The sequence below is a fragment of the Thermobia domestica genome, chromosome 11 (genome assembly GCF_964235325.1).
Source record: "Thermobia domestica chromosome 11, izTheDome1.hap1.1, whole genome shotgun sequence".
NCBI lineage: Eukaryota > Metazoa > Arthropoda > Insecta > Zygentoma > Lepismatidae > Thermobia > Thermobia domestica.
Window position 1 is genome coordinate 189239381 of NC_137464.1, and position 22713 is coordinate 189262093.

General features: G+C 32.7%; 1 protein-coding gene across 1 annotated transcript in view; it reads left to right on the forward strand.

The window, feature by feature from the left end:
* kl-3 (dynein heavy chain 8, axonemal kl-3) overlaps nt 1-22713 on the forward strand; it is a 555080-nt gene that overhangs the window by 253587 nt on the left and 278780 nt on the right. The window contains exons 32-34 of the mRNA XM_081731423.1: nt 1800-2020; nt 8350-8533; nt 18148-18288. Coding sequence (XP_081587549.1) covers nt 1800-2020; nt 8350-8533; nt 18148-18288 — 546 coding nt within the window. The remainder of the gene's footprint in view (nt 1-1799; nt 2021-8349; nt 8534-18147; nt 18289-22713) is intronic.

The following is a 22713-nucleotide window of genomic DNA, read 5'->3' on the forward strand; positions in this document are numbered from 1 at the left end:
CAACACTTCTAGTTCACCTGACCTCAATCCCCTTAATTATTTTTTTTTCGGATTATCTGAAGGATAAAGAGTATGTGAACAAGCCCAAAGAACAAGCAGTTCCAGGGCAATATTCGTGGAAAAGTATTGACACTCGAAGATTATTTTCCACACACAAGTGTAAACAATCTCCTTTCCTTGTTCTTTAAGTGTGTGAAATATCAATGGAAACTAATTATAAATAAAAAAAAAAAAATTCATAGTTATAACCTTCGTGAATTTTGGCCCACCCTGTACACAAATTAGATATTGTGCCGTATGACTTCATTTTGAAGAAAGAAAATATGGTTTAATTTTTTAGGAACATTATCGTTTCGTCCCATTTTGTCATCCTGTTCGTCATTTTCTTTCATTGTCATTTATCTCTATGAATAAACCGTATTCTTTAGCATATAATGGACTAATTGTGAGAAGTTCAAATTGATGATTCTTATTTTTCTTTATTTAGTAGTTACAAAATTCTATTTGGTCTTCGTAAAAGATTAATATATTTTATTTACTAATGTTACCTAAATTGAAACCTAATAACAACATAAACAGAATGGAGAGGCGAAGAAGAGACACAGTAGCTCAGTTGTAAAACGCTTACTTCTAGTCCTAGAGGCTCGTAGTTTGATCTTAGACCAAGTGAGTTTGAGTGGACAAGATAGTGTCCATAGGTTTTCTTGGAGTACCTCCTTTTCTCCCAAATTCTAATTTCATAAGTTTTTTCACAACCGTTTACTTTCATTACTAATCCGTCTGCTTTATCGGAAAGAGTATACTTGAAACATTAAATTAAAGATTTTATTTAAAAAAATATACAATGGATAAATCCTATACAATAAGGACAAAACACCAAAAACCATTGCAGTTATTACATTTTGAATCATCTACCATCAATTCTACTAAAATTTTCTGCATACTTGCGTCTTTCTTGTTCTGAAGCTACCAAATAAAGATTCTAGTTGTCTACTTTTATCTTTAACAGTGAATAAAAATAAATAGATCATCGTCACAAATGAAGTAATCCAATTTAGAGTAATAAATATTAAACAATATTGTTGCCATTAATATAATTGGTACTTTCACTATTATTATTATTACATTAAGTCATTTAATACATACAATATTTTTTTCTAGATTCGTGCCTATAGATAGTAACATGTTTACAACGTTGTTGACGAACAAATCAGTATTTTATACACACGGACAATTTCTAACAGTAAATGGGAAGGGAATAACGGTCATATAGTTATTTCTAATATCTATTCATATGCATTTGCAGTTGAATAGGATTCAAACCTTATTTAGAAAATTCGACATATATATAGAACATGTGTGTTCAAAGCTGGTAATGCTGATTGATGTAGAAAGAGCATAGATCTTGGGAGTTTTCCGAAGTATTCACTTATATTGGGAGAAAACCCAGATTTTTTTTAAAATTCTCATTCATTCACACATATTCTTGTATATTCTTCTATATATTTGCATAATAATTCCATAAATATATATTCAAGAGTTTCCAAGTATTAAATGATACTTGTGTCATTAAAAATAACGATTTTTTATTTCTTCTCATTAAATAATATAATAATCTACATGTACATCACAGGAATTGACTCTAGTACATATATGAATAGAATATAGCAATAACTCTAAACAAACTAGTGAAGCCGTACAAAACAATAATTTAAAATTTTATGATTATTTTATATTAAACTTACTTTTTAATAGTTTAAACTGTTTCTTTTTTCTTATTAATTTGCTTTTCTTCTCAGATTATTATGAGAGTTAAGCTGGCCAGTTGTGGTTTCCGAGAAAATATCCCATTGGCTAGAAAATTCTTTGTCTTATACAAATTATGTGAAGAACAATTAAGCAAACAGGTCCATTATGACTTTGGACTCAGAAACATCCTTTCAGTTCTTCGAACACTTGGTGCTCAAAAGCGAGCAAGGCCAGGAGAAGGTGAAGAAACTGTGGTAATGAGAGTACTAAGGTACGATTATATTTATCAATTATACTTTGTATTTTAGTACAACTGGAAGTTGAGTAAAGCAGTAATAGTGGACAGTAGTTGTGCTTCCAATTTCAAGATCTTCAGATTGTGTTGAAATTACTATGAAGTATAATTATGAATGATTTTAATAAAATTTCGTATTCTACAAGTATTTGCAATATTTCTATAATATATTGTCAGCGTTTGATGAAAACATAAATACCGAAAGATAAGGCATGCCAACGTATGGATCTTATCCAGCTGATGAAAGTGAAGTGGCTATGTGTGCGTGGTTTTTGAAAAAGTAGATTTTTTTGTAAACCTAAACATTGGTTTTTGAAAAAGTAGATTTTTTTTTGTAAACCTAAACATTGGTTTTTGAAAAAGTAGATTTTTTTGTAAACCTAAACATTGGTTTTTGAAAAAGTAGATTTTTTTGTAAACCTAAACATTGGTTTTTGAAAAAGTAGATTTTTTTTGTAAACCTAAACATTGGTTTTTGAAAAAGTAGATTTTTTTTTGTAAACCTAAACATTGGTTTTTGAAAAAGTAGATTTTTTTTGTAAACCTAAACATAGGTTTTTGAAAAAGTAGATTTTTTTGTAAACCTAAACATTGGTTTTTGAAAAAGTAGATTTTTTTGTAAACCTAAACATTGGTTTTTGAAAAAGTAGATTTTTTTTGTAAACCTAAACATTGGTTTTTGAAAAAGTAGATTTTTTTTGTAAACCTAAACATTGATGTACGATAAATACGCTATTATTAAGATAAAACTGATTCTGAAGTATATCTTTATCAAACTTTTCGTTATGACACTAGAAAACGACAATACACAGTATAGTTAATAATATCACAGCTACATACGATAAATAAATAAATAAATAAATAAATAAATAAATAAATACAAGTTCTGTGCAGCGGACCCCAGAGTATGGATTTGATGTGTTTTGTTACACAGAATCCAACTTTTGAAACCCTAGGAAAATTGACGTGTCAATTTTATTTTATGGATCAAAAACGTGTCCTCCCTACCCAAAATCGTTCAAATGTTTCGCCCATAAATAACTGATCCGGCCAATCATCCTGAGGTTTCGAAATGTGGGTTCTGTATAACAAAATATGTCGAGTTCATACCCTGAGGCCCGGTGCACAGAGCTTGTGTGTGTGTGTATGTGTGTGTGTGTCTGTGTATTTAGCCCAATTTTACGATTAACTCTTAAACTATAAGTTTTGTTTAACCATACGATTGTCCAAAAAAATAAGACACATTAGAATTGATGGATCATAGTGAAGTGAACAAAATGATATGTTTGACGATAAATTACAATGCGTAATTTTCGAGAAAATTGAGAGAAACGAATTTTTATGTCGCTAAAAAAGATATGTCGTTCGTTCCTAATAATAACTGATAGTTTTCATTTTGTAGGAACAGATTATTTATTATGTATCTACTGTATATGTGAAAACCATATTACGTAGTAGATGAGATCTTTGTTGTTTCTTGTAACACACATCCTCACATTTTCACTTTTGATGCGCGAAATCTAGCGGGTTTGGATCCACATTAAGCTATAAACCTGTGTCTCATATAGCTTCGATATTGAAATTGAAACAAACAGACTGTGAAACATAATACTACCATAATTTGTGCACAATTTTTCGATTTGGAACAATCTTTGACAGATTTTAATTAAAATTTTTGCAAAACTTCTAGTTCAGAAAGTATATACAGGTTACAGAAGAAGTATATATATATATATCAGTGGCGGCCGGTGGATTGTGGTTTTGGGTGTTGCAGTACGATGACTCATTGACTAATCAGCATAACTTTAGATGCAAATGCTATGTGACATGTTAAATTAAATAAAATTCTGTTTTTAAAAAATAAAAAATGCAGAACATTTTATACGATTAATCACCTTAATTAATTAGTAAGTTCATTCTCCTCTCTTTGATTGAAGCAAATCTGTCTAATACATGCTGGTTGAACTCTGATATTCTTATTGTCAGGTCTTTTTCGATGGAAAGCATAACCAATGGTGATAACCTTTCTTGGGACATTCAATTCCTTGAAAGTGTCAATTATTTTTCATGTGGAAAAAAACTTTTCGTCTTTTCTGACGTCATAGGTACTGTTAATATTAATTTCAAAGCTTTGTAGATTTACTAAATATTTTTTCTAGATTATTGCGAACGATTCATTCTAGTAAACTCAGTCCTTGATAGTGATCCGAATTCCTCTTCAGCGTTGACTGAAGAGAGTTCGTAGCAGAGATTAGTGTTATAAAAAAAATGTACATTGAACACACTTTATTCACAGTTTATCCAGGAAAATTTAAAATAAATTGAGGAAATGTAACTGGTACAAACAACACTACTAAACAAGATATCCTGTAAATTTAAACTGGATTTTTTTTTCGAACACTCTCCTGAATTGCCCTTTGCTTGTTTTGTCTAAGCCTTAATTGCAAATTTTTCCTCAGTTGAAAGCTGGTCAATGTTTTTTGTAAGTTATTTACAGAAGTCATGGTATACAATTCATTCAGAATTTGTAGGTTATTTACAGAATTAAAGCACACACAATTAAAATTAAACCTAATAATTAAAAACCAAGACAGCTGATACAAAATAGGTACTGGTATATGAATTCCGAATGTCACATATTCATACATCAACACACACACACACACATGTGCGTAAAAGAAAAAAACTACATTCCAAATTATCCGTCTTGCTTGTTACGCAATGCACGATGAACACAATATACTTCCACATGAGGCGAAACAATGCCTACCAATGTGATATGTTCTGGAAAGGAAACCTCGAAACCCGCCAGATGAAGGATCAGCATGTAACAGAAGCCAAAAAAATCAAAGAACATCAAAACAAACAGCACTGCCAGTTCTACGCCCAGAAATGTTAACTGGGAGGGGTTCAAAGTATTTGAGGGAGGTCCAATACGTCTACATAATATGGAACCTGTCTTATACTGCACCCGAAAAGACGATAAGTAATTCTTACTTACTTTCACGTATATTTTTAGAAAAAATGAGAGAACGATTATTTTTATAAGAAAAGAAGAGTACATGATGAGGCGTAAAATAAAATATTTAGCCTACATCAATCGTTTCTGTGTTAGAAAAGTATAGTTTATTAAGAAAGTCTACAAATGTTAGTCAAGTTTCGAAATTTTTGGGAGGTCCGGACCCGGTGAACCCCCTCGTGACTACGCCCCTGAACATTGCTAATTAGTCCCAAATTCAATGTGGCATTCCCCATCATGCAGTTTTATGTGGAAATTACCAAGAGTATAAAATATACTTATTTTATAAAAGAAATAGGCCTATGTTTATACTAAAATACTATCCACAGAGAAGGGGGGGGGGGCGATTCTACATACTGACTTATTAATATTTGAATTACAAATTACTGTAGAAGAAGCCTTCATTATCAATATAAGCTAAGAATTAACTTGTAAATGTGGGTCTATTTTCATTTGTTTTCTCATCTACTAGATATTTTCTTTCTTATTTTGTAATTTTACAATAACTTTTTTTAATTGTCATTATATTGATTTGCTTCAGTATGGTCCCGTAATTTAAAAATATGAATGCATAAAAACAAATTCCATTTGTTAATTGCTAGTGAAAGAAAATTCAGAAATCTTATTTAGCGTGAAAAACCTTCTCGTTCACTGGAAATCGTGCTGTGTTGCAGAAGCACTGCAACGACCAGTCCCTTTAACTTCTGAGATAGGGGAAAGGAGACTTAACATTTGCTCCAATTCCCGCGCTGAAGGAATCTGGTCGTTGCATGCTTGCTGCAACACAATGTAAATTAGGGACTCTGTGACGGATTATTTTTCGCTTTTTAAAATGGATTAACAGAACGGACAGTTACAGAAGTAAAAAATATGTTATTTAAAGTGTATATATGCAAGTATTAAAAAGTATTTTTTCTGTTCTTTACTACTATTGATAATATTTTTTTCTTGAAATACTTTGGTCGTTGCGCAACGCTGCAACACTAACATTAGCCGTCACTGATATATATATATATATATATATATATATATATATATATATATATATATATATATATATATATATATATATATATATATATATATAGGTGAAGGAAAAGTTAGTTTATATTTTGTAGGACTATTTTTGGGTCGTACTGTAGCCTAGCCGGCATAACCGTAGGACGTAAAACTTGAATATATATATGTCTTCCACGTTAAGGTTATGAAGATGCTGCATGTTACCAAGTTCTCACTAAGTGATGTAATAAAGTGTTCTTTAAATATTTGGAACAGTAATGACTTTCTGCTTTTTAAAATTTATTTTACACAAGAGCCCGTAATGAAGTGAACAGGGGAGAAAATATTTCATATAAAAAAGTGTGGATTTAAAAATGATTTTTGTTCATTGATTTTGAGGTACAATTTTCTAGATACCCTTTTTCTTTGGAAGGGATTCATTTTCATATTTTTGGCACTAATAAATTATTCTACAAATGTCGGTCAAAACACAACGCTCAATTCCCTGTAGTTCTTTAATGGTAAGCATTAGATAAGCATTAGAGAAACGAAATGTTGTAGGTAGAAGCATGTGTTTTGGAAATGTCACTCAATATATGATCCATTTTCTTCATGGCACGGCAGCCATATTTTTGCCCTCATGATACGAATGCGCGTAAAAAACTTGAAGTTGATCATTTCATCACTATTTCACACACACAGTGAGCTTGTCATCTCGAAACTGTTTCCCACGCTGATGACTCTTCCGTCGTCAGTCAGGTTTCATCATACGTGATATTTCCATTAAAGCATTCTGGACAATTTCCAGAGAAACTTCGCAGAAAATTATCACACACGTTCTACCTTATTTGCATCATATCGCTTGTCAAGAGCGAACACCATTCATTGAATTAGTGTTAACATGCTTTTGTGCTTCATGATCTCTCTTATGGTAATGGATCTGCCTTTTTTGGGTATTTCTCAATTACTGATTCTTTTTCATCCGTTGTGACAATTGAAAGTCCACCTGACAGTAGCTGGTCCTGGATGCTGCAATCATCACGCCGAAACCTCAGAAACCTTCGATATACATTATTTCCATTCATTGAGTTGTCCTCATAGACTGGCAACAGCTTCTGTGAATCAATGTTGCTGATTTATCCCCGGATTTGTAGGGAAATCCAATCACTGTACATTTACGTATTAGAGTGCCTCTTTGATCGTGCATCGTGGCTTACCTGTAATAACAGAAAATAAATTAGATGATATAGGACTAATTTTTTTAGTTACAAAATTTCATTTCTCTATTGTTTACCATTATCGGGCTACAGTGGCTTGACTGACTTCTGCACGAAATAATGTGCACATATTTAATAATATACTTACTAGTTTTTAAAACTATGCTACGCATAAGTGTCTGAAGTCTTAAAGAACAGCTTTGTCCATCCATTGGTCTATCGATAGGTGTTAGAGCAAAAAACGGTAAAAGATATCAAGAAGCTTTATTTTTTTAAAATTGATTCAGCGTCCCGAGAAGAGGTTCCACCTTCTCTGTTAATCCTCTATTACGTAGTATAATCGGAAGTGGTTCAAATTATCCATTTTCGGTTTCAACGTTTATCACCATAGTTCTTTATGTATCTATAATAGTTCTTTAATCATTAATATTTGTTTTATAAAGGAAAGAAAAATTATTGTTTCCAATTATGTAATGTAATTCTTCAGTTACAGAGCAATGTTAGCTAAATTCTATTATTAACCTAAACCTCGGAGATACTCTCACCGTAGTTCAATTGAAACCATCGTTCGCAAGAACTTTTTCGTGCTATTTACAGTTCTAAAGATGAGTGAATTATTATTTGTTTACCCGCAGAAGTATGAAATGATTTATTGTTATTTATTGAATATTTTCTTGTACTTTGAGAACATTTTATTACATTACTCGTTCTATTTTCGTCATTTCTGTGCTATATTTGAAGTTAATTCGTTCTATTTTCGTCATTTCTGTGCTATATTTGAAGTTAATTATGTAATAAAACAAAATCCATGTAATTGTTTAGCATTAAACCATTGGTTTGCTCTTTCGTACTACAAAGTGAAGAAATATTAAAATTTGAAGAATCATTTTCTTACATGCGTTATTTCAAAAGTTAACAGCAGAAGTCTAGTTACATTTCCGCGTTGATATAGATGATAATTTTTATGATTTAGGCCTTTGTCGAAAACTTTAAAAATTACATATTGAATATAATCATATCTGAGCATTTATTTTTTCTTTTCTTTCTAAAATGCCTTTTATTACGTTCAGGGATATGAATTTGTCTAAGTTGGTTGACGAAGATGAACCTCTGTTTATTTCCTTGATTGGAGATCTGTTTCCTGGTATCGTGCTCGAAAAAGCAACTTGGGCTGACTTACAAAGAGCTCTTGCTAATCAAGTGGAGATAATGAAACTTGTTAATCATCCTTCGTGGAACTTGAAAGTAGTTCAGGTACGTAAGTTAAAGGAAGAGGAAAGAAATATCCCTTTTTTATGCTTCTTAGAAGAAAGGTACTAGTAAAGTAACACTCATAGGTATTTCGTTCCGAATCGTTTGTTTTCTTCATAATATGCTACACAATATTAAGTGCTAAGTGGCTGACAGAAAAAAGAAGGGTTTCCTTGTAGAAAGAAAACATACCCAGAATCTTTGATTTAAAAAAATAAATTCTCCCAGTTCTTTACCTTAAAAATATGTTTCCAAGATGCATTACAAGTCTGAACAAAATACCAGTAGAGCTTCCGCGGACCGAAGGATCGTTAACAGCTCCTTTGTACTCATAATCACAGATTTAGCTTATTCTCGCTTGTTTGAAGCCCCCTTGTCTAGTGGATAGCGCGCGTGCCTTTGATGCACGTGATAACGGGTTCGATTCCCGTTGGAAGAGCACAAAAAATTAATTTCACAGTCATTCACTTTCAATAATCATCCGTCTTTCTTTGAATAAAGGGTATAACGTGAGGCGTTAAACTCAATAATTTCATTTCACTTTTTTTTCCCACTAATTTGGAAAGCAACTACAGATTTTATGCGAAAGTCATAAGGAAATATTGGAAGTTGTCTGATAAGGTAAAATTCCCATACAAGTTATGTTTTTATTATACATAAAATTAACATTCTTGATTAGCTTGTATGCAAAATGTTTGTCTACAAATCAAACTTCATCATAAAACATTGAATTTCACAAAAAAATTGTAAAAAAATTAGCCGAATGTTCCAAATTAGTAGCAAATATAGCACGTTTAATGAAGATCGTGATTTTGGTTAATTGGATTTTTCTTGTAATAGGATCATTCAGTAATAAATAGTGTTTAAATAATCAATAATCCATTATTATAATTCAACAAAAACATAAATAAATAATAATGATAATTACATGTATATTTGATGGACTACCTGTCACACTATAGTGGCTTCTAAATTTTCTCACAAAATTAAATTTTCTACAAAAAAGAAAAAGTAAAAAGAAAAGATACTTCTTCAAGTGAAAATCTTTTTATTGATTTGACTACTTACAAGGTTAGAAAATTGTTAATAAAGGAATTCACTCGAAAAACTTAAGCAAAAGGATATCATAAATCCACTATCCTCAAATGAAGACGGCTCCTCACGCCTTTCTGTAAACTTGTCCTAAGAAATTCTGTCAAACTGCATCTACCTATAATTAGTATGAAAAGAAATTGGAAGAAATTCAAAACAATTAACACAGGTTAACAAAAGAAATAATCCCTCGCTAAGTAAATAAAAGATTTACCTAAACCTGCCGTGGTTCTATTATCATTTACATATGGATATAGAATAAATTTCTATAGTATTGCATTATAAAAGCACATTTATCTTTAGCATCAACAAAGTTTTAATGTCATATTGAAATTTTATCTACAACAATATACATTTTCAGGATCATTAGAACATAAAGTAAGGTGTACTTCCATAATATAAGTTTAAATTGAAGCAATAACCGTAACTATATCAAATTGGCTTTACTTTCGTGAACTGTTTTAGTCTTTGATGTCCGAAACATGTTACGATCATTACATTCACATAAATAATGATTTCGGAACCTATCAAATTTCTGAAAATCAGAATTTAACATATTCATTATTGATCGAACTTTGAAAGCCTGGTTGGAGTTCATATCATTGTTACAGTAGAAATTAAAAACGATTTCAATTTTTGAAATTGATTTCTTGGCATCGAATAGGATATAATGGTAATACCTAAGTCCTCACTCTGACTCCAGCACAGCTTTTGTTCGGCTGTTGTATCCTAAAAGAATATGAACACCGAGAAACGGCTGAAAATGTGGACTCGACATCATCCTGTTAGTAGTTGCATATAGAACACTTTCTTTCACCGTATACTTTAATATATTAAAAGTTAGTAACTCTTCAAAAAATACGGTGGACTATAGTTGTATAGTTTACTATGGAGATTTCGAGATGCTGCTGCTGCAGTGTAAAAGTTATTATCCATTCGTTACGAATAATACGGTTGTTTCTTCCTCCTCATATGCATTTCACACTCAAAAATGCAGTTGTTTCTCATGAGGAGATTCTCGTCTCGCTTATCTCCATATGTTCAACTACGCGCTCCAATTCAAGTTCTCATGAGACATCCAGTCCTCTAGTATCTTAGTCATTTTCCTAATCTTTATCTGTAACATCAGCTGGGAAACTGGGCGGAAGAATAGTAACAGCAGCACCGATTACGGTTTGTGCCGCATCAATTCGAGCTAACTCATCTGCAATTTCTTCTACCGTGAGACATCGTTGATGATCGTGTACTAAGCTGTTTGTGATCATAATTACTAGGCATAGCGTAGTTATTACTTCATGATTTTCTACCGCTGGGGCACAAACATATATATACGGAAGGACATGGATCACTGTAACTGTTACGAGATATTATAATACAGAGACGAAAACACTTGTAAATACCACCGTTTACAAGTTTTATACTAAACATAACCAGTACTTTAGACTTCTTAACTTACCTGATAGGTAATTTTAAGTAAGAGAGCTCTTATATAAGAATATATACTAGAAAAAAGTGTTGGTTTACTTGAAAAAAGGAAGACAAACTAGTTAAGACATTGCCTGAGAACAAACTATCAAGAGGGATGTGGAAGAAGGTAGAGTGACAGGAAAAAGAGGAAGGGGCGTAAGAGACAATAGTTGATAGGAAAATTTCTACGTGAGGATAAAGAAGTTAGCTGAAGACCATGGTGTATGGAAGCTTCTCCGTTATTGGCAAGTGATCTGGCAATAACGGCATAATACCTATAATGAGTTAATGATGATAATATAAGAACCAAAGTGATACTCAACTAGATAGAAGCAGTGCCATTGATTGTAATCAATACAAAACAGAAGTGAAACCCAGTATATTAGGATTAAAGAATGTAACTTAAAATTTAAGGATGAATATGCTATTCAGAAACCTACTGTTCTGATTTGAAGACATCGGGATATTTTAAGTGATGGCAGGAACCAATGGAAAAAAAATCTAAATCTTCGGATATTAGATTCACATTTGAATGTGTCCTATTGGAGTTCGGTTATGTAGAAAGCATCAAATGCTTGAAACTAAATTTATAAATTACACACGACAGTCTACATAAAAGAGTCAAAACATATTTTCACGTTGAATGGTACGCAAGTTCATTTTCGAAGAACATATATTGCACATATCTCTTTAGGTCTTTTTCTACCATTTTAAACATATAGAAAACCTAAAATCGTGCTACATTTATGCGTAATTACAGTTTAAGTAGTAAACTGTCCTCAAATGAGGGCAGTGAGGTTAAACGTGTTAAAATAAACTGTATGTATACAAGGTGTTAATAAACTACCGACAAACTTTAAGAGGTGATTCCTCACAAAATTACTTTGGCTCATTTAAATCGTTTCGATTTTAAAAGAGATGGTGATATTCGCAATTATCTTACGCGTGGAAAAAATAACTTGTCTACTACGTGTGTAAAACTGTATAATAAGATATCTGGGTACATAAAAAATACTCATGAAAAGAGCGTTTTTGTCAACTCAGTGCGTAAACTGCTATTAAATAACACATTTTATACGGTAAATGAATACCATAATAGCTCATTGTAAAACTTCGAAAAATGATTAAATCCCTATTGTATATATCAGATAGTAAACACAAATATATATATATAGGGTGTTTCAAAACAACACCGACAACGTTTGGGAGGTGATTCCTGACATCAAGATAAGGCAAAAAATATAGACCAACCTGGGTACACAAATGCTTCCTTTCAGAGTTTGAAGAGAAAGTAAAAAAAAAGTAAATCGTGAGTGGGAAATGGAAGTCGCTAACTTTAAAACTTAATCTCCAATCGGATAATTTAGGTGAATATAAATAAAATAAATGAATTTCGGGATTTTATGTTGGTTATATGTATATTTCGTTATTGGTTAATTTATATGGGACTTCCGAAGAGAAACATCAAAAGAATTTAATGACCGTGCCTATAGCGACAACTCCCAGTCACGAACCCTCTTCAGTTTTATTGGAAAGAGGAAAAGAAAGAGTGAGAAATAAGAAGAAGGTAGGAGGGAAGAAGGAAAAAAAGAGAAGAGGAAAAGAAGAAAGGAAGAAAGAACTAGATATGAAGAATTACTGGATAATAACGGGAATATGGTAAAGAAACTTGAATAGTTATTGAAAAGGTGATTCACAACCCGAATTTTGTTATTACTTGAGAATCAATTCTGAATTGATCCTTAAGAGACACATGTTCCCTCATACTACCCCGACCTGGGTCCAGACAACTGCACATGTGGGAGTTGCCCTAACCCAGCACAGGTGATGAGAAGTTTTAATTTAATAGTTTGCCTGTTATTTCCAAACGTTAAATAATATTTATCCAGTATCTGAATTTCCATAGTGGAGATCGAACACCATGTGAATTAGCTAAGGAAAGAAAAAAAAATCAAAGTGATTTACACGTTTTCCACAAATAGAAGTTTTTGAGATTTTTTTCAACAGACTGTCGTTATCCAAACTCATCCTGTAGTTTTGGCTTTCCTCCCAGAGTCAATTTAGAATAATTTAGAGTTAGTTATCTTTCATGATCTCAGTCATGCACCAATACACATATAATATAGTATTACACACATATTGTAAACACTATCGTCATAAATCAATACTAAAGGCTACCACTTAAAACTAAACTTGTCATTCATTCACGCACACACACATACATACAGGACAATGTATTGATATACGTGATTCAGTTTAAAAAGAAACTATAATCTAACTACAATTGGTCAACATTTATTACATCTATTAAGAATTTAAAACATAAAGAAAATATTTATAACATGCAATTGTATACACATATAAAAGTATCATTCCACATAGAATCTTGGATTACATCAATATGAATTTAATCTTAGTAGAAAGATGAGAGAAAGACAAGTAATAAAAAAAAGAATAATTTAAAAGTTGATAAAATAAAATGTACATTTAAAAAAAAATCTAGTTAAATTCTATAATATTTTGTATGAAAGAAAGAAAACGTAAGATGATGGTTAAATGAGTCCATATCTCATATGAAAGGAAAGAAAATAACTTAAAAGATGGTAAAAACGAGTCGCTTCTCGCACTTTCAAATGACTTTTTATATCGCACGTTTGTAAGGCACCCTTTTGGTGTCCATGTACTTACATTTACTCTATATCGATATGCACACATGAAATAATATTAATAGATTGTAAACGACACATATTCAGTTCGTAGACTTATTTATTTATACATTTTCCTAATTCAAAGGTTAAGGAAACAAGTTTTGTCACTAGTTTCACAGTGACTATGTCACTCATCTTGTCATTCTATTTATTATCTCGTTCATTTACTAGTTTTAAATCACTATCGCCTTGTATCACATTAGGTGCACACACTTACAACAGATTTCAGATGAGAAGCGGCATGGCCTTGAGTTGGCTTTACGCGGCGTCCAATTGGCTTTGAGCGGTGTTGACAATTCGCGACAAGCAGTTCTGCACGCTGACTTCTCGCGCTACTGCGAATCTTGACAATAGCAGAGGCGCTTATTAGAAATATTGTATTAGCACATTAACTGCTCACTTTACGAAGTAGAGAAAAGAATTACGAACACATACGTGAAAACTACATCTTTTTATGATAACTGGTTGTCATGATACACGCTTTGAAAGGTTTCCATATAAAACAATTAGTAAAACGAGCGTTGAGTCCCGTCTAATTTCCAGTGGATTTTTCTTCGATTTGGAAATGGAACTCAACTTTTATTAAAGGATAATCAGGGGTGTAACCAACAGGTTGTTCTAGGGGAACATTACTTTCAGGGGGAGGAAAGTTTTTCACACATTAAAAACAGAACAAATGACCTCTTTCAGAATATGAAAGCATTTTAACTCACCATGTATACTATACACATATTATGTTTCCTCGATGCTACCTTAACAAAAGACGGATCTTAACAGTACTGAAGTTGAAAAGCGGATTGTAAGAGATAAATCAATAAGCTATTCATAAGAAAACAAATGCTGTTTCTAGCAGTCTGTTTATCCGACTTTGTGTTTATGTAGGTTAAAATACTAAAAGGAAAAAACTCGAAAAAAATATCAACTCAGATATTATTATGCAATAATATAGTAGTGAGAGATCCTGGGGGGACTGAGGGAGCCAGGGCCCCTCATTTTATTTGTAAATGTGCAATATTAGGCATAATTTGAATGCAATTTGTCTTAAAATCATCATATATGCTTTCTGCATCTGAATGCACCCCCCCCCCAATTTACAGAGAAATCAGCGTCCTTGTAATTAGGTACAGAAACTGTATTGATGATGTTTTCTTTTTTCTTTTTTTAAAAATCTTATTTTATTATAAACGTTCCTAATTTGCATTAATTATTAAATAAGTTTACTAAACATATACTAGATGAACCTCATTTCGGGGCTGGAAATAGTTTGGAAAGTCAAGGCCCGCTTTTCCCCCGTTTCTACACCCTTGAGAATAGTAAGCGATCGAATTAAATAACAAGCCTCTGCAATTTGATTCATATATATATATATATATATATATATATATATATATATATATATATATATATATATATATATATATATATATATATATATATATATATATATATATATATATATATATATTCGATTCCCGGCGGGAGCTCATGTGGAAGAACAGAAGGTATGGGACATTCGTAATATTGTTTTGAAATTGCCTTCATGCAAGATTCTTCCTTATTCGACAAAAGAAACGCAGTATGATTTTTTTTCTTCGTTTCAATACCTTACGTATGTGTGGCCAATTACGTACTCCTTCTTTACTCCTCTAGCAGGGACGCAAAAGCACCAGGCGTCTGAGTGGTGTCATAAATTATTGTAACCCAAAACAAACTCGACCATATCGTGTTGCTTACGAATCAGATGGATTGTTGTTGTGAGACCTACATGAAGTATAAGAGTATGTTATTACATGGAAGCAAAGGAGCTGATTGTGTGTGTAGGAACGCAACTTCTCTTCTTCTAGCATAAACAGAATTCATCAGTGTCTAGGTTGCTTTCTTTCGTGGTAGTTCATTTGTTCTCCAAAATTATAGTTGACAATGTCTTTAAGAAAACAGAGTACAAGTGCGGAATTTTCTTAAAAAAAAAAAAAAAAAAAAAAAAAAAAAAGTGCTACGAAGTGAAGCTCGAAGAATTATTTTTTGTGTTTACAATTTTTGGAACTCATAATAAAAAATTTACAAGAGTCAGATTCAGACAATGGCGAAATATTAATTGACATACACGATAGTGAAAGTAGTGTTGAAGACGAACGTTTAGCAGTTCCACTGGAATAAGTTAATAGGTAGGTTATTCAGTTGCTATATATACTTCTAGGATACACAGCCAAAATCTTTGAGTTTGCTGGAATAGTATATTTACATTGTGAATAATGTTGCCAATGTATGTATAATAATCTCAACTAGAGGAAGAGCGAGAAGGGAAAGGGGAGTCCGAAATCCGGCAACACCGCGCGGAATATCGCACAGCATTGGCTACTGCCCGTGATGCTTTACATCTGAAAAACACAATACAGTTATATTCGCACAATGTATAGAAAAACGAGAATTTTCTAGGTTCAAAGAGATTTGTCTTTTGTATCAAGACCACGATTACTGAGGTGGAACACTGTTCAGGTTTGAGGATTCGTATATGATGGATGAAATTGAAATGTAATTGCACAGGAGGATTTCAGGTTTATGAACTTATGGGTAGATTTAATGATAAATTAGGGTTACGATGACCTGCCTTAATTTCATGTTACATGCAGTTCGTATAATAACATGAAACCACCACCACGCCACTCCTACTACATTCTGGTTATAGTTTATTTTGATTGGTCGCCAAGGCAATTATAATGAGCCTAACGGATTTAAATAATTTATAATAAAGTATATATATTATATACTTTATTATAAATTATTTACATATTTCGGAGCGAGAATACTAAGGCGGAAATATAGTTCCCAATCACAGCAACGGAATTTTAGCGGTGGAAAATACAAAGCGAATGAAAAGTAGTAAAAACTGGGTGAAACCGGATTTTAGGAGGATATGGGCATCTCAGAGGGAAGAAGGGGGCTTAAATTATTCTGCCAAATATCAGATTGGTGGGCAATTTCAGAAAACTCTGTCCAATTATTGACCTATATTTTTGTATCCCATTAAGATGTATAATTTCAATAATCATCCATTTGAAATGCTCATATACAGAGTTTATAATGAAATAAAATATAAGTAAAGAAATTATTCCCCGAAATATAATTCTTCCTAGATTATTCCGAAGCTCCCACATTAATTTTGGTTTGAGTAAAAAACAAATAAATTTAATACATAGACCGAAAATTATGTGTTGGAAAATTTACAGTACGCGGTACGTTCGAAAAGTATTGGGTCCCTCCAGACAAAAATTCCATTACCTTGACTGTAATGATACATTACAAGTTATCGGTTGCCGAAAACATGAAAAAGTGAACTTTAAAAATCCATAGCTCCAAAACTATGGGACCTACCGTAGTCAGGTCAAGACTTTACATCCGAACCAACATGTTTGTTATCTAAAAATACGTTTTTCAGAATCCTAAGGTACTCACGCAACAATTATTATAGAGGGAATTTGGTTAACGGCATATAATTTGAAGCACTCACCAACTACCTCTATAGAAATTGTTGCAGAAGTGCCGCAGGATTCTGAAACATGGATATTTGCATAGGACACAACTAGTTCCTAAATAAAGTCTTGACCCGGTAAAGAATTGGTTTAACCTATATATATTTTCACAAGTCGTTAAAGGAGAGCATTGTATTCTATTTGATCTAAGTGTTGTATCTATTATTTACTGATTAGTGCTATACCATTTTGTATGCAAATATACATGTAATATGGTCTTCGGAATAATTAATAAGTCTAATCTAATCTAATCTAAAATAAGAAAAAAGTTTATATGAATCCTGTGGAGAAAAGTACATAGTTTCCCCCAGCTTCACCGTTCGTTTTGTTCAGAGTAGCAGGTGTTGCGAAGTATTTTTTTAAGGGAATAGTTCACGGTTTTTTCACGCATAAGCGTAAAATAATTAATTGCACTACGAGTTATTTCAAGCACAAGGAACCGTGAAGTTAGCGGTTCCTAACACTTCCGACTTCTGTCGATGCATTGAATGTTTACTGCTGTCAAGTCAAGGTTTAGTTCTTACCTACTTTAAACCCATCTTAAAGTCAGAGCATATCTGAAAAATCTGTTGAGAGTATGTCTGGACAATATATTCTGTAGGGAATCCTTTGCGCTCCCAATAAACATTGCTGAAGTATGCATTTTGAATTGAGTAAATATGATTTCCCTTACCCTGATATGGATCTCCAGTAGAAGAAAAGTATGTGTTTGCTTTGGATGTTTAGTTAATTTTATTGATAAAATGGCTGTTTTTCAGTTCTTCGTAGATCATAAATTATATTATGGATGTTATCATCTGACTTTATTCATATTTTATAGCTGTATGAAACACATCTTGTGAGGCACGGATTGATGACGCTTGGACCTACAGGGGCTGGGAAAACATCATGTATCAATATTTTGCTGAGGGCTATGACAGAAAATGGCAGACCACATAAAGAAATGAGAATGAATCCGAAGGTAACAATCATTAAAATATATATATACTTTCCATATGACAGAAAATATTCAGTAATATTAGTGTTATGCTGAATGCAGGTTTCGTTGCCTTTCGCAATAACAGTTAATATTGTTGTAGGACTAGTGCTAATTAATTGATTTGTTGATATTCTGTTGGTTTCAAACATTATTTCTGCAGAAAATGTCTCGAATTAGCACTTTGACTCGATTTTGAAATCTCAAAGCCGAGAATGAAAATTAATCTTTATTCATTTTTATTGTTATTTTAAATTGCAAAGAAACACAGTATAAAAGATAGTTGACTGATATTTCGTTTTAACATGTTTCATTACAATTTCTTGTGATGACATTTAGTTTAAAAGAGTTGGTAAATGGTTTTTGAAACGTGAGAGCTACATAGAGATCAATCTAGATTATCAATTAGCTTGTAGTGAATATATAACAGAAAGGGTGTTTAAAGCTACATTACGTGAATGTGGCTACAAAATATGAAAAAGTAGGAGGAAGAAACCGATTTTCTTTAAAACATATCATTTAGAGGGATTAATTGAATTAAAATTCAGAATAAAAATAATGTGTGACTGAGTAGAAAATTAAACCCGGGTCTCAAACGTACTGGGTCTGTATGCTAACTACTACGTATTCAGTCAGCTTCCTGAACAGCCACACGCTCTTCATTTTTGATGATGGTTCCCATACTTTCAGACAATATGGAGAATACCATGTGTGCTTGAAAGTCCGATCTATACATTAATGAATACTTGTGATAGTTGAACTCTATTATATGAGGAAGAATCTAGCCTATTTTCCTTACCTCATAACTCATATAGGGAAGAATTCAATGAAATTTCATAGAATAGACGACGACAGCTCAGAAATTACCCTGCATCACTTGTGTTCAGTATTCACTGCTGAACTAACAGCATTTATGCTTGCCTTCGATCATGCGCTTCAGCTTTCGCTACGTTGAGTGCTTGTCTACATTGAGTCGCAAAGCGTAAATATAAGCCTAGAGAATGTCTTTAGTAAACACGACCTCCTGCAAGACATTCTTGTAAGACGCCATCAACTACCGCAACAAGGCTGTGTCGTCGTTTCCTAGGTGCGGGGTCATGTCGGCAGTCAGGGAAACGAACTCGCTGACATAGCAGCCAAGAATGACGTCGCATTGGCAAAGGTTGCTCTAGATCACTGCCTACCGTACTCCGATCTCTGTAACTATTTTGTCCAATAGATGCGTTCTCATTGGCAAGCAAATTAGAATCAGGACAAGGAAAAATAACATTCAATGTATTCAACCTATTTTTCGCAATTGATAGACGTAATTTCACACTAGTTGCCGCGATAAAGTGATCCGGGTTCGCTTGTGTATCAGATACACTCGTCTCACATATTCCTATTTAGTGCGTGACATTAGCTGTCCCGTCCGTATTGGGAAGACCAAATTTCAGTGAGTATACAACACATTGTTGTAGAATATCCAAAATAGTCAGACCCAGTGGTGTATACTGGTTTGAAGGCATGGGCTACCACTGACCTTGTATATTATTATTATTATTATTATTATTATTAATAATAATAATAATAATAATAATAATAATAATAATAATAATAATAATAATAATAATATACATAACAATGAACAAAAATGGTTGGTGTGTTTTGTTTAAACTTTTGTTTTGAGCCCAGTAATGTCTTCCATCGTAAATGAAATTCCATTATACATTCGCGCAGTTCAATTCTCGTGGATTGCATTCGTAAAATGTTAATTTTTATCAATGTCACTTCCCTCAAGAGCCGCCTCTGTTGCTGACGTTGGTTGTCTTTCCGTACCAGTCATCGCAAAAATTCTGACAATAGCAACGTAACGTAAAAATGCAGACAATCATTATATAACAGATCTCAAATGATAAGCGGCATGGCCTTGAGTTGGCTTCACGCGGCGTCCAATTGGCTTTGAGCGGTGTTGACAATTCGCGACAAGCAGTCCTGCACGCTGACTTCTCGCGCTACTGCGAATCTTGACAATACCAGAGGCGCTTATTAGAAATATTGTATTAGCATATCAACTGCTCACTTTACAAAGTAGAGGAAAGAATTACGAACACATACGTGAAAACTACATCTTTTTATGTCAACTGGTTGTTATGATACACGCTTTTAAAGGTTTCCATATAAAACAATTAGTAAAACGAGCGATGAGTCCCGCGTCTAACTTCCAGTGGATTTTTCTTCAATTTGGAAATAGAACTCAACTTTTATTACAGAATAATCATGGGTGTAACCAGCAGGTTGTTCTAGGGGAACATTATTTTCAGGGGGAGGAAAGCTTTTCACACATTTAAAAGAGAACAAATGATCTCTTTCAGAATATGAAAGCATTTTAACTCACCATACATACTATACACATGTTATATTTTCACGATGCTACCTTATCAAAAGACGGATGTTGACAGTACTGAGTTGAAAACCGGATTGTAGATTAATCAATAACCTATTCATAATAAAACAAATGCTGTTTATAGCAGTCTGTTTATCTGACTTTGTATTTATATGGGTTAAAACAGTAAAGAAAAAAAACTCGAAAAAATATCAACTCAGATATTATTATGCAATAATCTAATAGAGAGTTCATACGGTGTGCTCCCAGTTAGGGAAATGAGAATATAAAGCATATGGTTAATTTTAGTTGTTTTAATTAGGTACAGAAACCGTATTGATGATGTTTGATTTTTTTTTAATTTTCATATTTTATTATAAACGTTCCTCATTTGCATTAACTATTAAATAAGTTTATTAAACACATACCACGAACCTCATAGTTTGGAAATAGTTTGGAAAGACAAGGCCCCCTTTGCCCCGTGGCTACACGCCTTTGGAATCTGATTCATATATATATATATATATATATATATATATATATATATATATATATATATATATATATATATATATAATATGCCTAACATCGTAAGAACAAAGTATGGGAAGTTCGTAATATTGTTTTGAAATTTACTTCGGGATAAATTCTTCCTTACTCGACAGAAAACACGCAGTATGTTTTTTTTCTTCACGTTTTACTACCTTACATATATGTGACCACTTATTCCCTCTTTCCTCCTCCAGCAGGGATTCAAAAGCACCAGGCGTCTGAATGGTGTCGTAAATTATCGTAACCCAAAACAAACTCGATCATATGGACTTGCTAAGGAATCAGACGGATTGTTTTTGTGTGACCTAGACCAAGCCCAAGAAAGTTATTTGTTATGAAAACTGAGAAGGAAACAAGGAAAGGTGCTAGTTGTGTTGGAACGTAACTTCTCTTCTAGCATAAACAGAATTCATCAGTGTCTGGGTTACTTTCTTTCGTGGTAGTTCGTTTCTTCTCCAAAATTATAGTTGACAATGTGTTTAAGCAAACCGAGTACAAGTGCGGAGCCTTCTTAAAAAAAATAAATAAATAAATAAAAATAAAAATAAAAAATAAAGTGCTACGAAATCAGTCTCGAAGAATTATTTTTTGTGTTTACATTTTTTTAGCCCATGATCATAAATTTACAAGACTCAGATTCAGACAATGACGAAATATTAACTGACATAGACGATAGTGAAAGTAGTGTTGAAGACGAGTGTTTAGCATATCCACTGGAAAAGTTAATAGGTAAGTAATTTAATTGCTATATATACTTCTAGGATTCACAGTCAAAATTCTTGAGTTTGCTGGAATAGTATATTTACATTGCGAATAGTTGCAAATGTATGTGTCATAATCTCAACTGGAGGAAGAGCGAGAAGGGAAAGTGGAGTCCATGATCCGGCAACACCGCGCGGAATATTGCGCACCATTGGCTATTGCCCGTGATGCTTTACATCTGAAATACACATTAATTATTATGTCCATTGTCGCTACTTAAATAGCAAATTTTGCGTTGTGTTAACGCAAACGGTTACGGAATGTGCCCGGTTATTCCATACAATATTTTTCGTTCATCAATTTGCATCATGAAATATGTACAGTGATTTGCTATTTGGTCTTAAATCCATTAGTGTATTGATTTTAGCCTTACAAAAAATGTTCTATCATCAATTTACTTTGTAACAAAAATAAAAATTGATCATTTTCTTCGTAGCATTTCATTTTCTCGCTAAATAGTACTCACAATGCTCACCAGAGTAATAGAAATTAACACATTCTCCAATCTACAATACTGCCTGCGAACCTCATTTCGTAATGGTTGAATCAGTGGATTCAACTCAATACAAATAACTACAATGTAATAATTATAACTACAATAACAAGAATCGCAAAGTAAAACACAAATTTCTGGCTGCTATGTCATTGTTCTTAACTTCGATTTACTTGCTCCGCCTACAGAAACCGCTCCACAGAGAGGGACCTTGCTTAGTTGTCATCCCGTGCCTCGC